Source organism: Nicotiana attenuata, chromosome 3 (assembly GCF_001879085.1).
Source record: "Nicotiana attenuata strain UT chromosome 3, NIATTr2, whole genome shotgun sequence".
Classification (NCBI taxonomy): Eukaryota; Viridiplantae; Streptophyta; class Magnoliopsida; order Solanales; family Solanaceae; genus Nicotiana; species Nicotiana attenuata.
The window spans coordinates 24,852,607-24,872,290 of NC_031991.1; the positions used below are offsets into that span (position 1 = coordinate 24,852,607).

General features: G+C 37.4%; 1 protein-coding gene across 1 annotated transcript in view; it reads right to left on the reverse strand.

Moving 5' to 3' along the window:
• The window catches only part of LOC109223416 (callose synthase 9), a 42,941-nt gene that overhangs the window by 789 nt on the left and 22,468 nt on the right, over nt 1-19,684 (reverse strand). The window contains exons 25-51 of the mRNA XM_019387717.1: nt 18,747-18,841; nt 18,556-18,637; nt 18,259-18,431; nt 18,022-18,142; nt 16,888-16,985; nt 16,720-16,810; nt 16,451-16,611; nt 16,264-16,373; nt 13,346-13,480; nt 12,986-13,054; nt 12,723-12,900; nt 12,502-12,616; nt 10,083-10,202; nt 8,123-8,238; nt 7,962-8,045; nt 7,773-7,885; nt 5,631-5,683; nt 5,384-5,560; nt 5,181-5,228; nt 4,649-4,807; nt 3,690-3,803; nt 3,522-3,610; nt 3,167-3,322; nt 2,987-3,089; nt 2,090-2,209; nt 718-768; nt 448-630 (exon numbers count right to left, since the gene is read on the reverse strand). Of these exons, the coding sequence (XP_019243262.1) occupies nt 448-630; nt 718-768; nt 2,090-2,209; nt 2,987-3,089; nt 3,167-3,322; nt 3,522-3,610; nt 3,690-3,803; nt 4,649-4,807; nt 5,181-5,228; nt 5,384-5,560; nt 5,631-5,683; nt 7,773-7,885; nt 7,962-8,045; nt 8,123-8,238; nt 10,083-10,202; nt 12,502-12,616; nt 12,723-12,900; nt 12,986-13,054; nt 13,346-13,480; nt 16,264-16,373; nt 16,451-16,611; nt 16,720-16,810; nt 16,888-16,985; nt 18,022-18,142; nt 18,259-18,431; nt 18,556-18,637; nt 18,747-18,841 (3,114 nt within the window). The remainder of the gene's footprint in view (nt 1-447; nt 631-717; nt 769-2,089; nt 2,210-2,986; nt 3,090-3,166; nt 3,323-3,521; nt 3,611-3,689; nt 3,804-4,648; nt 4,808-5,180; nt 5,229-5,383; nt 5,561-5,630; nt 5,684-7,772; nt 7,886-7,961; nt 8,046-8,122; nt 8,239-10,082; nt 10,203-12,501; nt 12,617-12,722; nt 12,901-12,985; nt 13,055-13,345; nt 13,481-16,263; nt 16,374-16,450; nt 16,612-16,719; nt 16,811-16,887; nt 16,986-18,021; nt 18,143-18,258; nt 18,432-18,555; nt 18,638-18,746; nt 18,842-19,684) is intronic.

Genomic DNA, 19,684 nt, shown 5'->3' on the forward strand with positions numbered 1-19,684 from the left:
GTTGGGGGGGAGTGATGGGAAATCCCAAGGATGAAACTACAGCAAAAGCATTAACAAAAGCCATTGGGAAACTCCCACCAAGATAACAACAACAACGAACCCAGTGCAATCCCACAAGTGGGGTCTGGGGAGGGTAATGTGTACGCAGACCTTACCCTTAAGATAGAGAGGCTGTTTCTAAAAACTCCCACCAAGAAAATGAAAGTACTATGCCCTACACTTTGACAAACACACAAATATACCACACTATGCTCTTGACCGGTACTAATTGTATAAATGATGCAACTGAAACCAAGGGCAAGTTACTACTGATGTGGGGCATTAGATTTTGAAATTTGTTTGCTTATTTGACAGTAAGAGATGAAATTCTATTATCAGTGATTTCCCTCTCTCTAACAAACATGCGCGCAAACTGTCATCAATATAGTGGAGCAAAAGAAGACCTACCGAGAGAATTCCCCAGCCAGTAGGTATGAATGCTAAGATGCATGCGAAAACATCTGTGACAGTAAGATCGGTAACTACAATCGCAGCTGCTAAACCAGCAACGGCAAGCAAAAACGATAGGCCTTGGATGAAACGCAGCAGCAACTGAAAATTAACTGATATTTTCTGGCTGAAAGTGAACACCTGTGGCATCCCAAAATAATAGATCTCATTTGAATATCCTCAAACTCATTTTTAGAAACTAAAACAGATTAAAAACTTGGTTCAAACCTTGAAGAGGACTAAGATGACAGCAAACGCAATCCATGAAAAACCATACACCTGAGAAACAATAAAGACAAAAGGACCAGCAGTCAGCCATCACTCAATAGACAGTTAATACTTGTCATATCAAAATTGATTGTACATGAAGACAGAACACCGAGAGCAAACGTGGCAGAGGGTAACGTCAAGAACCAAGTTTTCTCCAGCTCAGAATACCTCACTACTACGACCTCGAATCAACTGTATGTGGTTCACAGATGAATCTATATACTTCATTAGATACGCATCTTGTGCTTAAGATTGTAAGTCCTAACAATGAACTTTGTTCACTCATCACCAATTGAGTGGTAGAAAAACCTGTTTCCTCACAACATCAAAGTTCATGCATAGAAACTTCGGTTAACTGACATGGGTTCTTCAAGCACGTGGTAGATGCAAATTTTACCTGTGCATACTGAACGTTTAACAATTTGATGAAAACCAGGCACGTAGGCTTCAAAAGATGGCCCCCAAAAGACAACATCATTTATCGAGTCTTTTAAGACCAAATTAAGACAGATATGGAACAATATTAACAGGAAATGTATAGCAAATGTAGTGGACTACAGGAGGGTGAAGATACACTCAGATGGCAAAAACATAGTAATGGGATGTATTCAGTCAGCTCAGCATACAAAGATTTGAACCGGGAGGGATCTCAACTCAGTTTATGGCCTTGGAAACACATATGGAAAGTAAAAGTGTTTATAAAGTGGCATGTTTTACCTGGTTGGTAATAATTAGGGAGGCTGTCCTCACTCAGGATAATCTAAGAAAGAGGAGTATAACAATTGTTTCAAGATGTTGTTTGTGTGGGAATGATGCTGAAACAATCAGCTATCTGTTTCTTCATTGTAGAGTGACCAGCCAATTATGGTATTTGTTCATCAATCTCAGAGGTGCTAGATGGGTAATCCCAGGGAGAACCTCTGAGCTTTTATTATGCTGGAACACAGAGACAGACTTTACCACAGACAAAAACAGAAGGAAAATTGTCCCAGCAACTATTTGATGGACAATTTGGAAAGGAAGGAACCTGAGATGCTTTGAAGATAAAACCAAATCTCTACAAAAGATTAATATGAAGTGTATTCTTCTTTTTTGTTTTTGGTGTAAATCAGAATATGTAGAGGATCCTGATTCAATCCTAGATGTTTTGAGTTCCTTGTAAGAAGAACAAGGACTATATTTTTGCTTTTCCATATTGTAATTGCCTATTTTGGCTTCCAGCACAAAGTTTGTGCTGATGATTTTTTGAATATACTGGACACTTTACCTTCTCAAAAAAAAAAGTGTAGCAAAGAAAGGAGAAAAGTTAGATAAAGAGTAACAATAGTACCGTTAAAGATGTATTTGTTCCCTGGACATCTAACTTGTAGACAATGCCATATTGGAATATAAAAAATCGTAAGCTAAGAATGGTCTCCATCACCCTCCCTCCAAAGGTTCGAATATGAGCCTGTCAAACAACACAAAGGTGACGTCAAATTCTTTTAGAAGAATATAAGTGAAATCAGGAATTGTCAATAGACTCTAAAGCAGCTACACATCAACAGTTAAGGAAAGAAGCATAGTTAATGCACTCATCTCATATCGAAGAAATTATAAAGGAGAATTCACATAAACAATATATAAAACCTGCTTATAGTAACTAATTCAGAAAAGTGTAGCTTAGCTCACATGTCTCGAGTAGATATACAATACGCTTATACATTATAAGCATCCCAACATCTAATTCGGATAATCCATATGCAGGGCTAAAAGCAAGAAAGGCACACATAAATATGATCACAAAGAGGGAGTAAATCAATCCACTGTAAGTAAGTTTTTCGGTAAGTAATAAAAGCAAAAAATATAAAATGAAAAAGAAGAGTAACGACAAAACTCCACCCCTTTGAACTTCTTATAATCTGTTGTGTACCCTTACATTTTCACCAATTCATAATAAACCAATACAAAGTGTAGAAAGCACTAGCATTTTGTAACTTTTGGGATGAACTAGAAAAGATGTTATGACAGCGAAATTGACTCATCAGTTGAATTCAACACCAAGAGGAACTTGACATATGAGGTGACGACCCATTTTAAAGCATCTATGTCAGTAGTTTAGCACAAAACCACACAATTTCTCAGGCTCAGAGAATTGATTACCCCTTCTTTTATTTCTCATTAGTAAACTGATGGAGATCAATAGTGAAGGTCAATAACCACATTCTTATCAAAGTAGAGCTCATACCAGTTCCTCATCCCACCAGGCTTCCCAACTTTCTTCCCCTTTAACACCAATTCCACCTCTATAAAGGAGCCAGTTGGTCCAGTCACGGAAGTCTTCCACTGTCCTATAGAGGAACACAAGAATGATGACAAGAAACAAGTAAAAAATATGAACTTCCAAACATAATAAAGCATTACTTACTTCTGCCATTCAAATCCCGCTGGATTAAACAAATATGGAGCAAAAAGCCAAGAAACAGCTAAGAACCAACTGCTAACAGTGAGAAGTATGTAGGATAAAGCACCATCGTTGTAGCCATAAGCAGCATAAACCACCAACAGAAGCACAATTTCCATGCTGAAGAAGGTCAAAGATTGGTAAACTATTTGATATTCCCACAAGAACAGAAAAGAGCTATGACAAAATGACCACATTGATGTGCGCACATGCGTGTGCATGCATTCACACTGACACACACAAACACACACACACAAACACACACACACACACACACAAACACACACACACAAACACACACAGAGAGAGAGAGAGAGACCCCTTTACGAAATGACTGCGGGAGTAGAGCCTGTAATTCTCAGTAAACTTGATGTGTTTAACGACAAACCCCCTACCAGTTGCATGATACTGTTAAGAAAAAGATTTTCTGATTAGTTCTATGCCAAGATATAAGAATATTTGAGTAGCGAGGAGGAGATGGACCTACTTTTGCACCACCATGGAGGATAGTCCGACCAAAGTAATGTGTCCTAGTGCCCAGAGAGAATGTGAAGAAGACAGTGCAAAGCTGAAACTGCATAGTGACAAAACTAACAACAGCCTGCAGCGACAAGAATGATGTCAGTCAAAGCAGAGAATAGACAGGCAGTTAGAGGCCAAACAAGAAGGTTATGCACCATAAAAAAAAAAAGCACTAGATTTGAAATGTGAAAGACCACCCAAAAAATAAAGTAGCAAAGCATTTGATGAGTTCTCCATAGAGATCAGTGGCGTTCTCCAGGAATTTTTTTGGAGCTATTGCAAAAAGTTTTAGCATGAGCTATGTTGCTCGGACTCTTCAACAATGTATCTGGGTGGGTGTCGGATCCTCCAAAAATAGTTTTTTTTTAAGGATCCGGCACGAGTGCGGCAGCATTTTGGAGAGTCCGGGCAACATAGAGCATGAGACATTGTCTGTTTAGATCTTCAAGAAGTTTGTTTGGAAAAAAACAGTTATGTGAAGAAATGGTTTGACAGTGTTTCTTCAAAGAACAAGTATTTTCCACTCACGGAACACATAGAGATCTTCAAAAGTAATACAGCTAACAAAACACATTCTTTTTCCGCACAAACTTCTTTTTCAAAATAATTTTTTTCAAAAGTTGTCCAAACTGTATATCTTTTGTGAGGATTGCTAACACGAAAGATACTACAATCTAAAGCTAGGAAGGTAAAGTAGGTGCAGAAAACAGAGAAATTATTTCCAAAAGATTGAGAAGAAGCTCAAAAGGCAAAAATATAAGCATCATTTCTCAAGGATAAGAAAAACATACTCATTGGACGCTCAATTAAGATTTTGTAAGCAATTCAAGTAATTGCTCAATTATTAGTCAATCATGTTTGGTAAAAGAATAGAACTTCTTTAGCATAACAGATCAAACTATGAGAAGGACCTAAGAAACATACCCTTAGGAAACCTTGTTCCAGAATGAAACCCAGAATCATAGGAACCGCTGTAAAGACACCAATCTGAAAAAGAAATTGTGCATTGAGAGCAGCACTGAGTGCATCATTGTCTGATATATCAGCTCTATCCGCAATAGTGGCACCAACACCAGATAACGCCTGAAAAAAAATTGCAGATATTCAAAAAGAGGCAGGCCATGAATATTACATATAGTTCTTGAATAGTCTGACAAACAGCACGCAAAGAATAACATTGACAAATCAAAAAGGTGTGAATGGAAACTGAATTGCGAGTCCCGTGCAGAATCTTTCCACAGAATCCACAATTTGGAAGCAGAAGTTTGCTTGCTCATAGAATTATCGAAATGCTAACTGCACCATGAGAATAACACTGGTGCAAAGAAATAGGTCAACTAAATGAGCAATCCTAACTTACTTTGAAACTGTACACCCTATCTGTAATAGCTTAAGCATCTGGAGTTATAACTGATACCCACAGTACCCAAAAGCAAAAAATTGTCTCAGTATTTACCAGATATGCCTTGCCATAGAGAAAAGCATAAACACTTAGCACTGTCAACTGCACAAAAGTTTAAAAGGATCTGTCAGAAATATCACCATATACCTGGCAGTTGAAAGCTACAATAAGCATACAAAGCACAACCCATATTATAGCTAAAGCCTAAGGAGATCACAACTAACACAAGGGATAGCATTTAAAATGTGAAATTATACCATTGTGCAGAAGTAGAATCCGACAGTTGTAAAGTAGAATGATAACATTCTAAAGAAATCAAAGAGCTGGCCGAGCCTGTAAACATCTCTACTGAGAACTTGTTCACCATTACCACCAGCAACTTTGCCTTCAAATAATGCAATCTGGTTGAGACCGACATCTCGTCCCTTGCCGACCTGTATGATCTTAGTTTAGGCACTGCCATCATATATACATTCAAACACAGAACGGCTGGCAAAAATTTACCTGAATATATTCATGGTGAGTAATATTTCCCTGCCGTAGAGTTGAGCCAAACCCTGCATTTATACTTGAAAAATTGAGTACTACGAGCATGCTTGCCCAAGGTTCCAAAATCTACTTATTCTGAGTACTTTTTTTCAAACGGAGTTTTTGGGGAAAAAAAAAGGACTTTCGGGTTGCAATTTATGCTTACCCATATCATTTGAGAAGCGCTTTTGTTAATAGTATAAAACGGCTTGTGTTTGGCCAATCTTTCAAAATAGTGCTTTTGAGCGCCAAACTATATAAAAAGGCATGTAAAGATATACTTAAAATTATCATAATTTAAATATATTAATGATTTTAAATATTTATTATGAGAGATTTTAAGTAAGATTCTTAAGTTCATGTTTACAATGTAAAGAAAAAACCACGAGAGAGAGAGAGAGAGAGAGAGAGAGAGAGAGAGAGAGAGAGAGAGAGAGAGAGAGAGAGAGAGCAGGTTTATCAGTCTTTGGCCAAAGATGTATTGTCAACAATGCATAATTCTTTGTCTGCACTATGAGAAAGCTTGATAAATATAAATTTTTGGTAAGCATATTTTCGCCTTGGAAGTTTTATATGGAAAAGGGTCATATTTGCCCCTCTACTACAAAAATGATCAAATTTACCCTCTGTTATACTATTGGTCAGAAAATACCCCTAACGTTACACAAGTGGCTCAAATATATCCCTCCTCCGTTAAAGCTGTCCAAGGTGGACGCTCAATCCCACGTGGCACTGACACCTTGGTGAGGCGGACACCACGTGGCACTGACACCTCATCACCCCAACCCATTTCTACTCCCACCAAAACTTGGCCAGAGTAATTTCTGCAGCATTACCACAGTAAAGAATTATTTGCTTCAAGATTCAAAAGTAGCACATACAAGGTGATTATCAGGATTCGGCGTAACCAATTGATCAAGTGGTTATGCGTTAATCCAGTTGAATGAGACCTTCTTAGACTATGGGAGAAGAAAAAAGAATCCCGAAGATGAGGGGATCATGACTGCCATATCAAATCCAGGATCTATCTATTCAAGATAATAAGGCCAATAATCCATCTTTAGCACCAAAAGAAGCTTAATCATAGTACGCTTCATTCCTTCCGCACCCATCAAGCTCCACAAAAAATAAGGCGTAATATTTGCTTCTCCATAGGCTTACAATTGTAGTTTCAATCTTTCGTAATTTGCTTGAGGAAGTGTAAATCATCGCAGACCCTCATGAAACTTTGCAAAGAAATTCATTACTGGGCTGATTTCTAAGATAAATTTTTTTATTCCTCAAAAATCACGTATTGATGGTGGAGAGGTGGTGGTAGAGAGGGAGCAGGTGCTAATGGTGGAAGAAGAAATGAAGATGAGAAGGTAAAATGGGTTTGGGTGATGAGGTGGCTGCCACATGGTGTTCACCTCACCAAGATGTCGGTGCCACATGGGATTGGATGTCCACCTTGGACAGCTCTAACGGATGAGCCACTTGTGTAACGTTAAGGGTATTTTTAGACTGATAGTATAACAGAGCGTAAACTTGATCCTTTTCTTATAGTAGAGGGACAAATTTGACCCTTTTCCCTAAAAAGAACTTCTCCAGCTTCTGCTTATGCTTTCAAGAAGAAGCTACATTTTTCAGTTTCTTCCCCGCAGCAAATGAAAAAAAAACTTCTGCCGCTACTCAAAAGAACTTATTTCTTTTCGGAAACTTGGTCAAGCACCTTAACTATTCGAATTAAATACTTCTTTTCGTAAAAATAAGCACTTCTAGTTTTACAAAAGCTTGGTCAAACAAAATACTACTCACTAGTCATGACACAGTAAAACTCATAACGAGGACACTGATTAATTATACAAGCAGCAGAATATCAGGTCACTAACTTTTTCATGTCGGTTAACTGGTTGAAGATTTAAGAGAAATGAACCAAAAGAACTAGGTTGCAATCAAAATTGGAGAAGACACAAGCTGGGAACAAATATGCTAGCTGGGCAGAGAAATCATATGAACCTATGGTAATATTATTAATCTAGGGGACATCATCGTATATGAGCAAGCTTCCAACTAAATAGATGTAAAATGGAGAGCACAATGTGCATGCTGGTGGAGTGCTTGGCAGCAAACCATTACCTGCATAGATGTCTTCACTGATATTAATCACACGCGAGGCTTTGCTGATACCACCTCGAGTAATATGGAAAATTCTGTCAAAGACATCTGGATGTCCATAGTGCATACGAACTCTGACGAATTTTACAACCTGTCATAAACTGACTTCCTGGTGCAATATAAATATCAAAGTAATGAACATGCACTCACTTCAAAGGATTTGCCAGAACACGCTGGCCCATAGTCACAAAGCTTGCTTCTTGGTTAGACATGAAGGATGCCAACGAAGAAACACTGAAACACAAAAAACCATATCAGATGACTGTCAGGAGATACAATGACAAGAAATATATCATTAGATCCAAAATCACCTGCCAGTAAACACATGCTCCCTAACACCAAGAATTGTAGCGGGATGAATGCCATGATTAAGGAAGAACTCCTCAAGAAGATTTCTCACCTTCAGAGCCTCTTCAAAATAGTTATCCTATGTTTGACAAATACATAGAGATAGGTCGAGGTAAGCAAGGTATGAACGAAAGCCTAATGACAATGAAACTGACAAAGATATTATCTTTGAAAAAGAGATACACAAGTACAGCAGGCACTTCCCCTTCCTAAATCCACTTCAATTTCACCAGCTCATGAAATGCGCCCTTCCCTTTCCTAATCTACTTCCATTTCACCAGGCCCATGCAATGATTTGACTTAAGATTGGGCATCTCAAAAAAAAGGGAGCCCCGCAAATTCTTCCATTTCACCTAGACTATCATGTAGCAAAATCACCCAGGAATTCTAGAATTTATCTGTAAAAGCATAAAAGATTGCCCAGCATGTATGATGTCTATCCTGCCTAGGATGAAATCATTGTTGCTTAGACCTCTCCTTACCTTTGAAAATGGGTAAGAATTATGTATATTAAAAAGAAAAAGAAAGTTAGAAAATTAGATGGTTCCCAGATGATGACAAAGGGCCAAACTATCCACTTCAAAGTACTGCTAAAATGATTATTCTCTGTAGAACTACTAGAAAAACTTCACATTTGATATGGGTTTTTTTTTATTCTATCATGAAGAAGATGGGATTTGCGGGGGAGCATAGGATATGGATCAGATTTTGTATCACGACGGTCAGGTTCTCTATCTTGGTAAATGGAAGTCCTTATGGTTTCCTCAGCAGCCCAAGGGGATTGAGACAAGGGGGTCCGCTATCCTCCATGTTATTTATATTGGTGATGGAAGAGCTGAGCAAAATGACGGATAGAGCAGTGACTTGAGGTTTCTTGATGGGTTTCACGGCACTGATTGGGCAACAGAGTAATGTGAAGGTCACGCATTTATTGTTTGCAAATGATACTCACAAATCCCAGCTGACATACTTGAGAGAGGTTCTGAATTGGTTCCAATTTGTATCATGTTAGAATATTAGCCTCAGGAAATGTGAGACCATACCAAGTGGAAGAGGTGGATAACTTTGACACCCTTCCACAGGTATTAAGCTTTAAGGTAGGTGTTCTGCCTACTACTTACCTTGGGTTTGCCGTCGGGTGCTTCAAACAAGGATCTTGCAATGTGGAATTCGGTGATTGAAAGAGTTGACAAGAGATTAGCAGGTTACCAAAAGCGGTACTTGTTAATACGGGGGAAGGAAGTACTCATCAAGAGTACACTTTCAAGCTTTCCTTTATATTGCATGTCACTAAATGCAGGCACCGGTGATTGTAACGGACAAACTAGAGAGACTTCAAAGGAACACCCTTTGGGACGCTGCTGATGGTTCCATCGCATGGATGTTGTGCCTCCAGCCCTCATGTGGGTAATTTGGAATGGAAGAATAGGAGAGCATTCGAAGGGGTCGAAAATGACATTGTACAATTGAGGAATAACCTCGTGTTTTAAATTTCTTTTTGGTGCACCTACGAGGTTCCCACTTGTATAGATGATTGGTTCTTTTGTGGAGAATCATGTGTTGGTGTAGATTCTCTATTTTTTGGAGTACTTCTTGTATACCTGAGCTGTTTTACTCCCACAATCAATAAAATTACTTTACCTTATCAAACTGGAGTTGGCAAATTGCTTGGAACAGAGGCATAGTTGTTGTTATTAAAAAAACAAAAAAGAATTCACACTTTATTTCACCAGCATACATACTACTGTAGATTTTTCTTCAACCTGATCCCAAAGTATCACCTAGTTATTGATGCAGATTTTGTCTACTATCTATTGGACGCTAAAGGAACTCAAAAAGGGAAATCCACTTCGCATGTTGTTCTATACACAAGGGATAGAGCACAGACTAACACAGTCAACAAAAAATTAGATACTTGGCTACCTGATTCATGTCAATTGTTTGCACTGCATTTCCACGTGTAAAGATAATTGCATGATTTTGATTTTCCGGTTTTCCTTCACCAAGTTTAGGATTTCCAGGCAGTTTAATTGAGTAGATTTCCTGCAATCATGTAGAGAAAAAAGCACGTAGAAGCATTACTATTTTGAATCTACAAGGCAAAAAGTTAAATCACTGAAAATCATATCTTATCAATATAAATTCAGTATATTATATTACTCTAGATAAGATTGCTGCAGAAAAAGAGGAAAAGACCAATCAGAAAATAGCACCTCTCATCTTACTTTTGTTGTGTTATTACCAGAAATAACGAAGACAGGTAACAGCTGTAGCAAATTCTTACAATGCCCCTGGGCCTTACCGGTAAAGGAATACTTACTAAAGGCAGAATTACCTAATCCCCCACCCCCCAACAAAAAAAAAAAGAAAAATAAAAATTGGCAGGGATTATTAGTTGCACACCTAAACTATGAGGAGTCCTACTTACACCCTGCACTTGGATATTTGATAGCTTTAGCCCCTAAACTTGGAACTGTAAGTTGCACATCTAAACTATGAGGAGTCCTAATTACCCGCCCTACCTTAGGAAGTGACATACATGCGCCTGCTACGTGGGATCTTTTTAAATAAAATATAATTTTTTACCTTTTTAAATTCATTAATTTATTAGATCATTTTTTCCGGGTCAAATTAGTAGAAAGCTTGGCTGAACTCCATTATTTTGGCAGAACTTTTTTTATTTGGCTAAGAAAAATGGAGCTCTAGCCAAGTTATTTTTACTGATTTGGCCCAAAAAAATGCATTTGAAATAAATAGTCATTGCATCTAAAGAAAAAAGATACACACAATTAGTACGCCATTATTTTGGCTAAAAGCTAATTTTATTTGGCTAAAATGATGGACTTCTAGCCAAGTTTTTTACAAATATGGCTGGAAAATGAAAACATACACAGTTCGAACAAATAGACAATTGCATCTACAGAAGAAACTACGAAAATACAAATTTCCGGTAAAATTGCATTGTATATGATTATGTGGCAATTAACTGTTGAAAGTATCCCAACAGGAAGTTGAGTTTTCGATTTTCTTCACTCCCGTCTGCCTAAAAAAGAGTGTATCCACTCTCTTTGCCACGACAGCATCTATGGGGTAAAGGCAATCAAATAACCAAGCCGAAGGGGGTAACTAAGACTACAAATAGTTTATCTGTGCAACTAATAATACGTGCCAAGTTTAAGAGGCTTTTAGGTATTCTGCCTTACTAAACATCGTAGACCACATGGTCCAAAAAGATATGACATTATGACTTACTTTAATGTTTGAGCGCCAATGACCATGCCAGCAAATCCATTTTGCGTCGCTTCTACCACTAATGCGGACTAGTTTGGTTTAGGGTCCAAAATCACCGGTAAAGAAGCAATATCCTTGTGGTAGGTCCAGAAGCTGATGAAAGACTCTAGAGGTAAGCTTATGTGGTGTCTACAGGCAACTACCATTTAATAGCATGAACATCCAATTGGCTCCCACTTAGTTGCTCATCACTTCCAACTAGCTCCTACTTTTGTTATCATTTGGAACAACTTGAGTCCAAAAGGTATAAGGCAATACTTTTAACTTTTTTTTCATTAGTAAGACAATACTTTTAAGAGCTTGACAGACACAAGCTGGGATTTACTCCATTTAGGGTCTTGCAAGTTGCAATAAGAAAAGATATCTAGCACTAATTAACCCCAGGTCCCAACTTACAATACCATTTTCTTTCCTTTTCCCGATAGAAGTGGGAAATCTTTGGTTTGAGCTGCAACAACATAGAACCATTATCCGCGTTGTTTCCCCATGTTGATGTTCAACAGCCTTATCACAAACTAGGGTAATTGCAAACATAGCAAAAGCTGAACACAAAAAGAACTCACAAATCAACACCACCAAAAGCAGACCCAGCTTCGTTCAGATAATGCTTCACTCTCTAAAGAGCTGATGTGACCATTTATTAATTTTCTGAAATTCGAATCACAGATAGTCGCATATTTGTGTACTATAATTACGCATATTACATGTTAAAAGAACAACAACAACAACAAAACAACAGCAGCAGCAACAACACCAACAACAAAAAACCTACTACTACTACTATTACGTGCTAAAACACAAACAACAACAACAACAACAAAACAACAGCAACAACAGCAACAACAACAATAACTACTACTACTACCACCACCACCACCAAAAAAGTGGGGGTCCGCTATATGAATTCTCATTGACCATGTTTCTTCATTTAAGCTCTACCCATAATGCTAAAACACATAGAACGAATTTAAATTAAAGAGTAAATAGAACAAGTGTAATGGAAATGACATGGACGCCTTAAGCAGATTTTAGAGCAGAAAAAGAATGACACCTTATCTTTGCCGTTGATGTCAGCCTTTACAAGCTTTGAGATGTATTCTTTATTCACCTTTCCATCTTTAAGAGTTTCAACCTCATCAATGAAAGCAACTCGGAGAGCCTCATTTCTACATGAAAGTAGAACCCAAGTCAGCGGAGAGGTTATGACGTCAATTCTAAGACCAGAATCTATCCTGTACATTCATTACAATCCAAATGAATAAATTAATTCACCTTTGCATTAGTAATGCAATATCTGCAGCCTCAGGTTTTTGCTCTTCTTTCTGTTTTCCATATATCTGGCATGTGACAACATATGTAAATTTCAGATCTGCCTGTGCTCTTGATTCAGGAGACAAGTGAAATCCTTGAGTATCCGTTGTTCCATTTGGTGGGATTCCTGCTTCAGAATCTAACAACGTACAGAAGATTTGAATTGGTGAAGAAAGAGAAAATCAACAAAATCATACATTGTTTTAGGTTCTCAGAAAGCAAACCTCCAGTTATCATCCGTTCCAAATATGATTGCAGCATTAGCGCTTTCCTGTAGTACATCATTCCACGAACTGCAAAACTCCAGAAGGGTTGTGTTAAAGGTAAGAAATTCATCAGAAAAACAAGCAGGTAAGCAACTTTCTCCAGGAGATAACACACATGATGACTAGATATTTTTCGTCCAAAGAAACAAAGATAAAACACATGATCTATTCGAAACCTAAAACAGGAGAAGAATCAATTAATGTAAGTAACCCTAAACATAATTTCACAGGTACATGATGCAGTCAAGTGTAGCATTAAACATCCAAGGAGACAGCATATGCTGCACATTCAAAAGAAAACAGAGAATTAAGAAGTACCAGTTCTGGCCAATGTTTGCCCACGGTATGATGCCCAAAACCTAAGTTCAAGAATGTCATTTGGGTTATCATTAAGTTCTGTCTCTGAGGCATTCTCATCACGGCCGATTCGAGCAAGAAAGTTTTTCCATTCATCTGCATCAAATAATTTCTTTTTCCTCTTAATGAAACGACAACAAAGAGGAGACTTACCTTTAAGTGTAATTTCTCATGAAAATGAGATGATAAATCAAACAAATACAAGCTATAAAGAAAAATTTCCTCTGTTTTGGACACTTTTTTTTATAAGGTTCCTCTGTTTTGACACTTCAATGCATTCTGAAGACAACATTCTGAAAACATGTATCCTAATCAGTTATCGAGTTGTAGATATTAATTGAAGATGTTTGCTTACAACTGTAAGACCTCAAAGATTTCCCAGCTATAACAGTTGGGAAATAAAAAATGGAAGATTTAAAAATAACAAAAGAGTGATTAAGTCTTATTTAGAAAACAAAACTACAGAAAAAATAAATAGAGATAATACATTGCTGAACAAGTTTTAATTAAGACACTAACAACAAAAGCAACAAAAACAGGATAACCATTAACCAACCTTGGGCACTAATAAGGCATCAGATTTCCACTTTCATCTTTTTATGCAAAACAACAGTAAAAATTAGCTTTCTTCTCTTTTCTTTCTAGTGTCTAAAGAAACCTTCTTTAGAATGTCAAAACTTAGAATTTTTAATACTAATATTATCATAAGTGTCTATATTTCACACTCAGAAATATGTTTATCTTTATTTGAATGTCCACAAAGTTATTAAGAAAACTCTTTTCTATCTTTTTATCATAAGGATAATATTTTCATTTATTTGAAAAACACTAATATTATCATAAGTGTCTATATTTCACACTCGGCAATATGTTTATCTTTATTTGAATGTCCACAAAGTTATTAAGAAAACTCTTTTCTATCTTTTTATCATAAGGATAATATTTTCATTTATTTGAAAAACACATGTATACAAGCAGTATATCAAAAAGTAAAAGGCTTACAACATAGTAATATTTTTAGTCCTCCATCTCGTTTTTGCAACTAAATATTATGTGATCATCACACTCCATAAAACCTGTTCTAAGTACCAAATTTTCATATCTATTACCCTTGGTTATGTCAACACTCTTAAGGTCTTTCACCCCAAGTCTTCCCCGTTTATTTCGACTCATCACGGGCTTCCAACGGTCCAACTGTGAAGCTCCATATAGTCCCACGAGCTAAATCCCAGAAGCATGCAACAAAAAAATGCAATATGTGGGACACTTGATAGTATGCTCTTGATAAGCATATCCTTTCCTCCTTTTGACAAATAACTTTTTCCGCCATCCTACTAAGTTTTTCTCAACACTTCCGATTACCTGTTCCAGACAGCTTGGCCCAAATTCAAAGCACCCTAAAGACAGGCTGAGATAAGCGGTTGAAAATGCTTCAATGCTGTCCGCCATATCCACTGGCATTATCTCACAACTTAATGAGATTTATTTCTAGTTCTGACATGGTTTGAAAACACATAAGGATCTATCTGATGAATATTAACTAGGAAATATCTGCATCACAAGACATAAGCATGTCGTCCAACAAAAGTAGATCGGTCCCCTTGCCTCAAACTCATCGAGCTACCAAAGAATACATATGGCTCCCATTCACTAGAGCCAAGTATCTTACATTTGAATAACAGAAATTGACTCACTTCCTTCACCTATTGTAGAAACTTTATCTTTGTCATTAAAAAACCAAGAACTCCCAATTCAATTGTCATAACGAGCTCTCCTTTTTTCCTCCTTGAATCTACCACATCGTTTGCCACCAAAGCAGCATCTAGGATTTGTTTCTCCGGGGGACACGCTTTTAGAAGTAGATAGTGTATCGTCCAGTACCTTCTTTAGTCTACACGATGGGCACCAATTGGTGTTTTAGCCTATATTGGATGTGTCTTTCATAACCTTTTCACTGAACCCCCTCAAAAGTGCAAATGGAAAAAAGTAAGGAAAAAGAGTGGTAACATGTTGAGTAAAGAGAAAGTGCAAACACTCACTCCCATCAATATTAATAAGAATTCATCTTCTTCCCAAACTTCCGCTCACTCGTTCAAAACCTAGGCTCAGAGCAACTATGGAAGTCCCTAAATTAAATCAACAAATTAAAAATGCAGATAAAGAATCTGTGCTACCTACCTCCCATGTTGACATGCTCTCTTTGCTTTGTGAAATATGACAATGAGAACATAAGCTCTATTTTAATCGAAATACATGTACTTCTGCTTTATTTCTCCGTATGAGTATTTGCATGGTTGTGGCATGGAAATAACCTAATTGTACTCAGATTCTTCTACTTCTTGCAAATTTTGACCTGGTTTACCATATGCCCGAACGGTTGGAGCACGCGCCCCACGAAATATGCGCTGCCCACTTCCCAAGGCAATTTTCGACCGCCTAGTCCTAGTATGTGTTCCCTGCTAACACCTTTGAAAAACACTGACTGGGCACCGAATGATGGTGTCAGACCTCTGCATTGGTTTTCTAACCATCACGTGATCTAGGTACAGAGCTTAAGAATAAGAAAGACTTTTGAAACTTGCGGTCTAAGACATGTCATAGACATTTCTGTAGCTATAAAACTATGTCTTTAAGGGTAAAACTAGAAGTTAAAGTGAATTTGTTTTAAAATATAGAAAGGTGTCATCTTTTTTAGATAGACTAAAAAGGAAAGTGTGTGACATAAAATGGGACAGATAAAATAACAGTTTAAAAGCTCAGATGTTCATTTAACTGAGTACATTTTTTGTTCTGAGCAGCATTTTCGAGATTCCACGCAACATAGATGCAAAATATCAGCTATTTCTATTTACCGCTTTGCACAAAGAAACAAAGATTACCTGGATATATTTTCTGAAGGTAAAATAGAATAGAAATTCCATCTTCATTTTTCTTTAGGAGTTCTGACATGCTGTAAAGAACAGTTTCCGAATAATATGGCGTGAACACACTGCAAGAGAAGAAAATTATTACAGAATAGGTCAATGAAGATGGTAAAATGAACAGTAGCAATGTGATAGAACATACCTGAAGGATAACATCTCACGGACAGGTTTTGTTACAGGCATATCCATGAAAAGAGAATTGGTGAAAAACTCTAACCGGCGTCTAGCCTCAAGATTCTTAGGTACGGTGGCAGCAGATTCTTTAATAGTTAGAAGCGAATGGAGTCTTTTAATCAGTTCCTTCTGCAAATATTTCATGCATTTTATGTACCAAATTCAGAAAACGAGGAGCAAACAGGTGCCGAAAAAAATTAAGAACAAAATGTGAAAGGAAACCAGATACAAGCGTACCAACTCAGGATCTCTCGGCCACTTCAATTTTGAGAACAACCGGCCTTCATTCCTTGCCTTTGATAAAATGTTCCATGTCTCAATGTGTTCTCTAAAACGATATGATAGTATTATGCTCCGCATTCAAAGAGTATAATAATCCCAAAAATGATAAGTCATCCGAAGTACCTCATATTAAAGCGAAGAACATCAAGTCGCAGAACATCATACAGATCTTGAATAGCTTTAACAGCCCCACTTTCAAGCTCCGGTGTATGCTCCTTTTTCTACGTGAAAGTATTCAAGAGATCATAAGCAGAAAGGCAGAAAAAGATAAACACCCATTCAGACATTTGAAAACTGACAACGAAAGAGAAATCCTCTCAACAATCTCAATTGAAATAAGAAAGACAATGAGGAAACATAATGTGTGTTGACCAATGCAGCTTCCCGTCATGGAATTGGAGGGGAAAAAATATGCATCACCTATATCTGAAAGGTTCCCATGCCTGTGCTGGACACCAAGTATGACGAGACATACTGTGAAAATGGGAGTGTTGAAACTCAAAAAACTTATCTTACTACAGTAAAGAAAGAGGACGTTGTGTGGGGGAAGGGGGGTCAGGTGTGGAAAGGTAGAACTTGACGAGAGCAGCAGAGATTCGGAAGGCCACAGAGCATGTGCAAGGGAAGATTCGTAGATTTGCTAAATCTGTGGAGAAAGGTTATGATAGTTTGAGGGGCATCAGATGGACTATGCCAAGAAGAAGATCGGAGGTACTAGCATGCTGGAACAACAAGGGTATCTCTTCTGGAGAGAAAGAGAGATGGAGGATGATCCCTGCTTGCATTTGGTGGACAATTGGGAAGAAAGAAATCACAGATGTTTTGAGGACAAGGCCAGTAGCATCCAAAAATTGAAAATGAAATGTCTTGTCCTGTTCTATTTTTGGTGTAAACAAGAAGTCTTAGAAGAACCTGAATCTATTTTTGATGTTTTAGAATCCTTATGAGAAGAATAAGGACTAGGAGTTTGTTTTGGTTCTTGTAAATATGGGGGACTACACACCCTTTGTGTAGTGTGTTTCTAATATACAAATATGTTACCTTCTCAACAAAACAAAAAAAGATAGTTGCGCCGCTTCTTAGGTAGCACCAAAATGAATTGCTGATTTTCAAACTTATTCCTAGGGTAAGTACAATACTATCTTATCGTCAGTGTTAATGATGGTAAAGACACCAGAAAATAGGAAATGCTCGAACGGACGCAGAGAACCTATGTGTCTTCAGTATAATCGTTATGAAGCCTGAAAGAATATGTACCAGTATTCCCATCAGTGCAGTAACTTTCTGAATCACCAGTGGCAGCTTATTCAGTTCAACATCCACATTAATACTCCTTTTAGCTATGCTCCCACGAATGTCCTCATATACTCTTTCAACCCTAACATAGTACAGAAAGAAAGCAAAGAACATAACTGACTATGCATAGTTCTAATAACAGATATTTGATGTGAGTTCATTCAAAACAGACGGACACAGAAGGCTATGACATCTTACCACGTCTTTCCTTCATCATTTCCTTCATCATCTAATATGGATGTAAGAACAAACTTGATGGCGTAATAGCACTCTTCAACCGCGTATTGCATGTAATCATCCCTTGAAATCCTATCCCATAACTCATCTTGGGAGTCTTTACTCTCCACAGCAATATCTTTTGCGAGAAATATCTGCAGAGTCAGCAAAAATGTAAAGATATGTGGCTTTTCAACATGACAATACATAGAGGGCACAAATTACATTTTGTGTAAAAAGAGAAAACAAAAAGAACTGTCAGCACTGTAACTGCTCCACCTTGCTAGCTAATAGGAAAAGCGGCCATTGAACCAAGGGCAGACTCCCAGAATTCTTAGGCATCAAAAGCAGTTCCATCTCCCTGTAGGTTGAAAATCAATCCATCAAACATATGAGAGGTCGAAGCATATCAATTTAGCTAGTACCAAAAGAAAATGTGGTTAGTGAAATAACGAAAAACAAACACTCACATATTAGTAATATAATCTTCTTCCCTCAGATTCTTGATGATTTCATTCCAGAAAGGTGCAAATCGAGCAGCATCAGCTTTGTTTCTTTCCAAAACCTGCTTTTTACAACAATATAATATTAAAAAACAAAATATAAGATTTTGAATAAATTAGCACTACAAATATGTTACAGTCAAAAAACCAGGAAACATTTTCTGTTATAACCGAGAAATCCCCTATGAGTTAGTTGGCCCAACTCCTATTATGCTCACATGCTCAAAACTCGGAGAGTATGGGAGTGCCACCCCTCTACCATGCTCCCACTTACATACCAAGCTTTGTCGTGACAAAGTTCAAACTCGTAATGTACGCCTAACCACTCTTCACATGCTACGTCCCTACCATTTAACCACAGCCCTGGAGGCAAGCTCCACATAAGTTGAGATAAAATGCGAAACCATAATATCAGTGCTTCATCTTTAGTTAAACCATAAAATATAAGACAGAAGAATCCAGAAATAGAAACTTTTTTAATGTGCTTTGAGCTAACACCTTATTGGTGACAATAACAAATATATCAGAGAACTGTGTTTTAGAAGTAACATGATGCACCTAAAGCAAACAAGGAGCTTCAGAATGTGATATAAAGACAAATGTTATTGCAGTAAGAAATTGATTAGAAGACGCAGCAGCCGGGGTAAAAATCAAATTAAAATGTCCAATATTTGGTGAGATCTCCACACGGCAGGAAAATCGGTAGTTTATGGACATCCCAATAACCATTCATGATTCACCAAAACCTCTTGGAGAAATTGAGTGGCATATACCTTATAAAAATATACAGTAAAAGTACACTAAAATGGTTAGCGAAGTGAACAGGATACTAATTGCAATTATTTCAAATGCAGCACTTGTGCTGTCATTCACCTTTAAGACAGTAATTAGGCCAAGTGTCAACG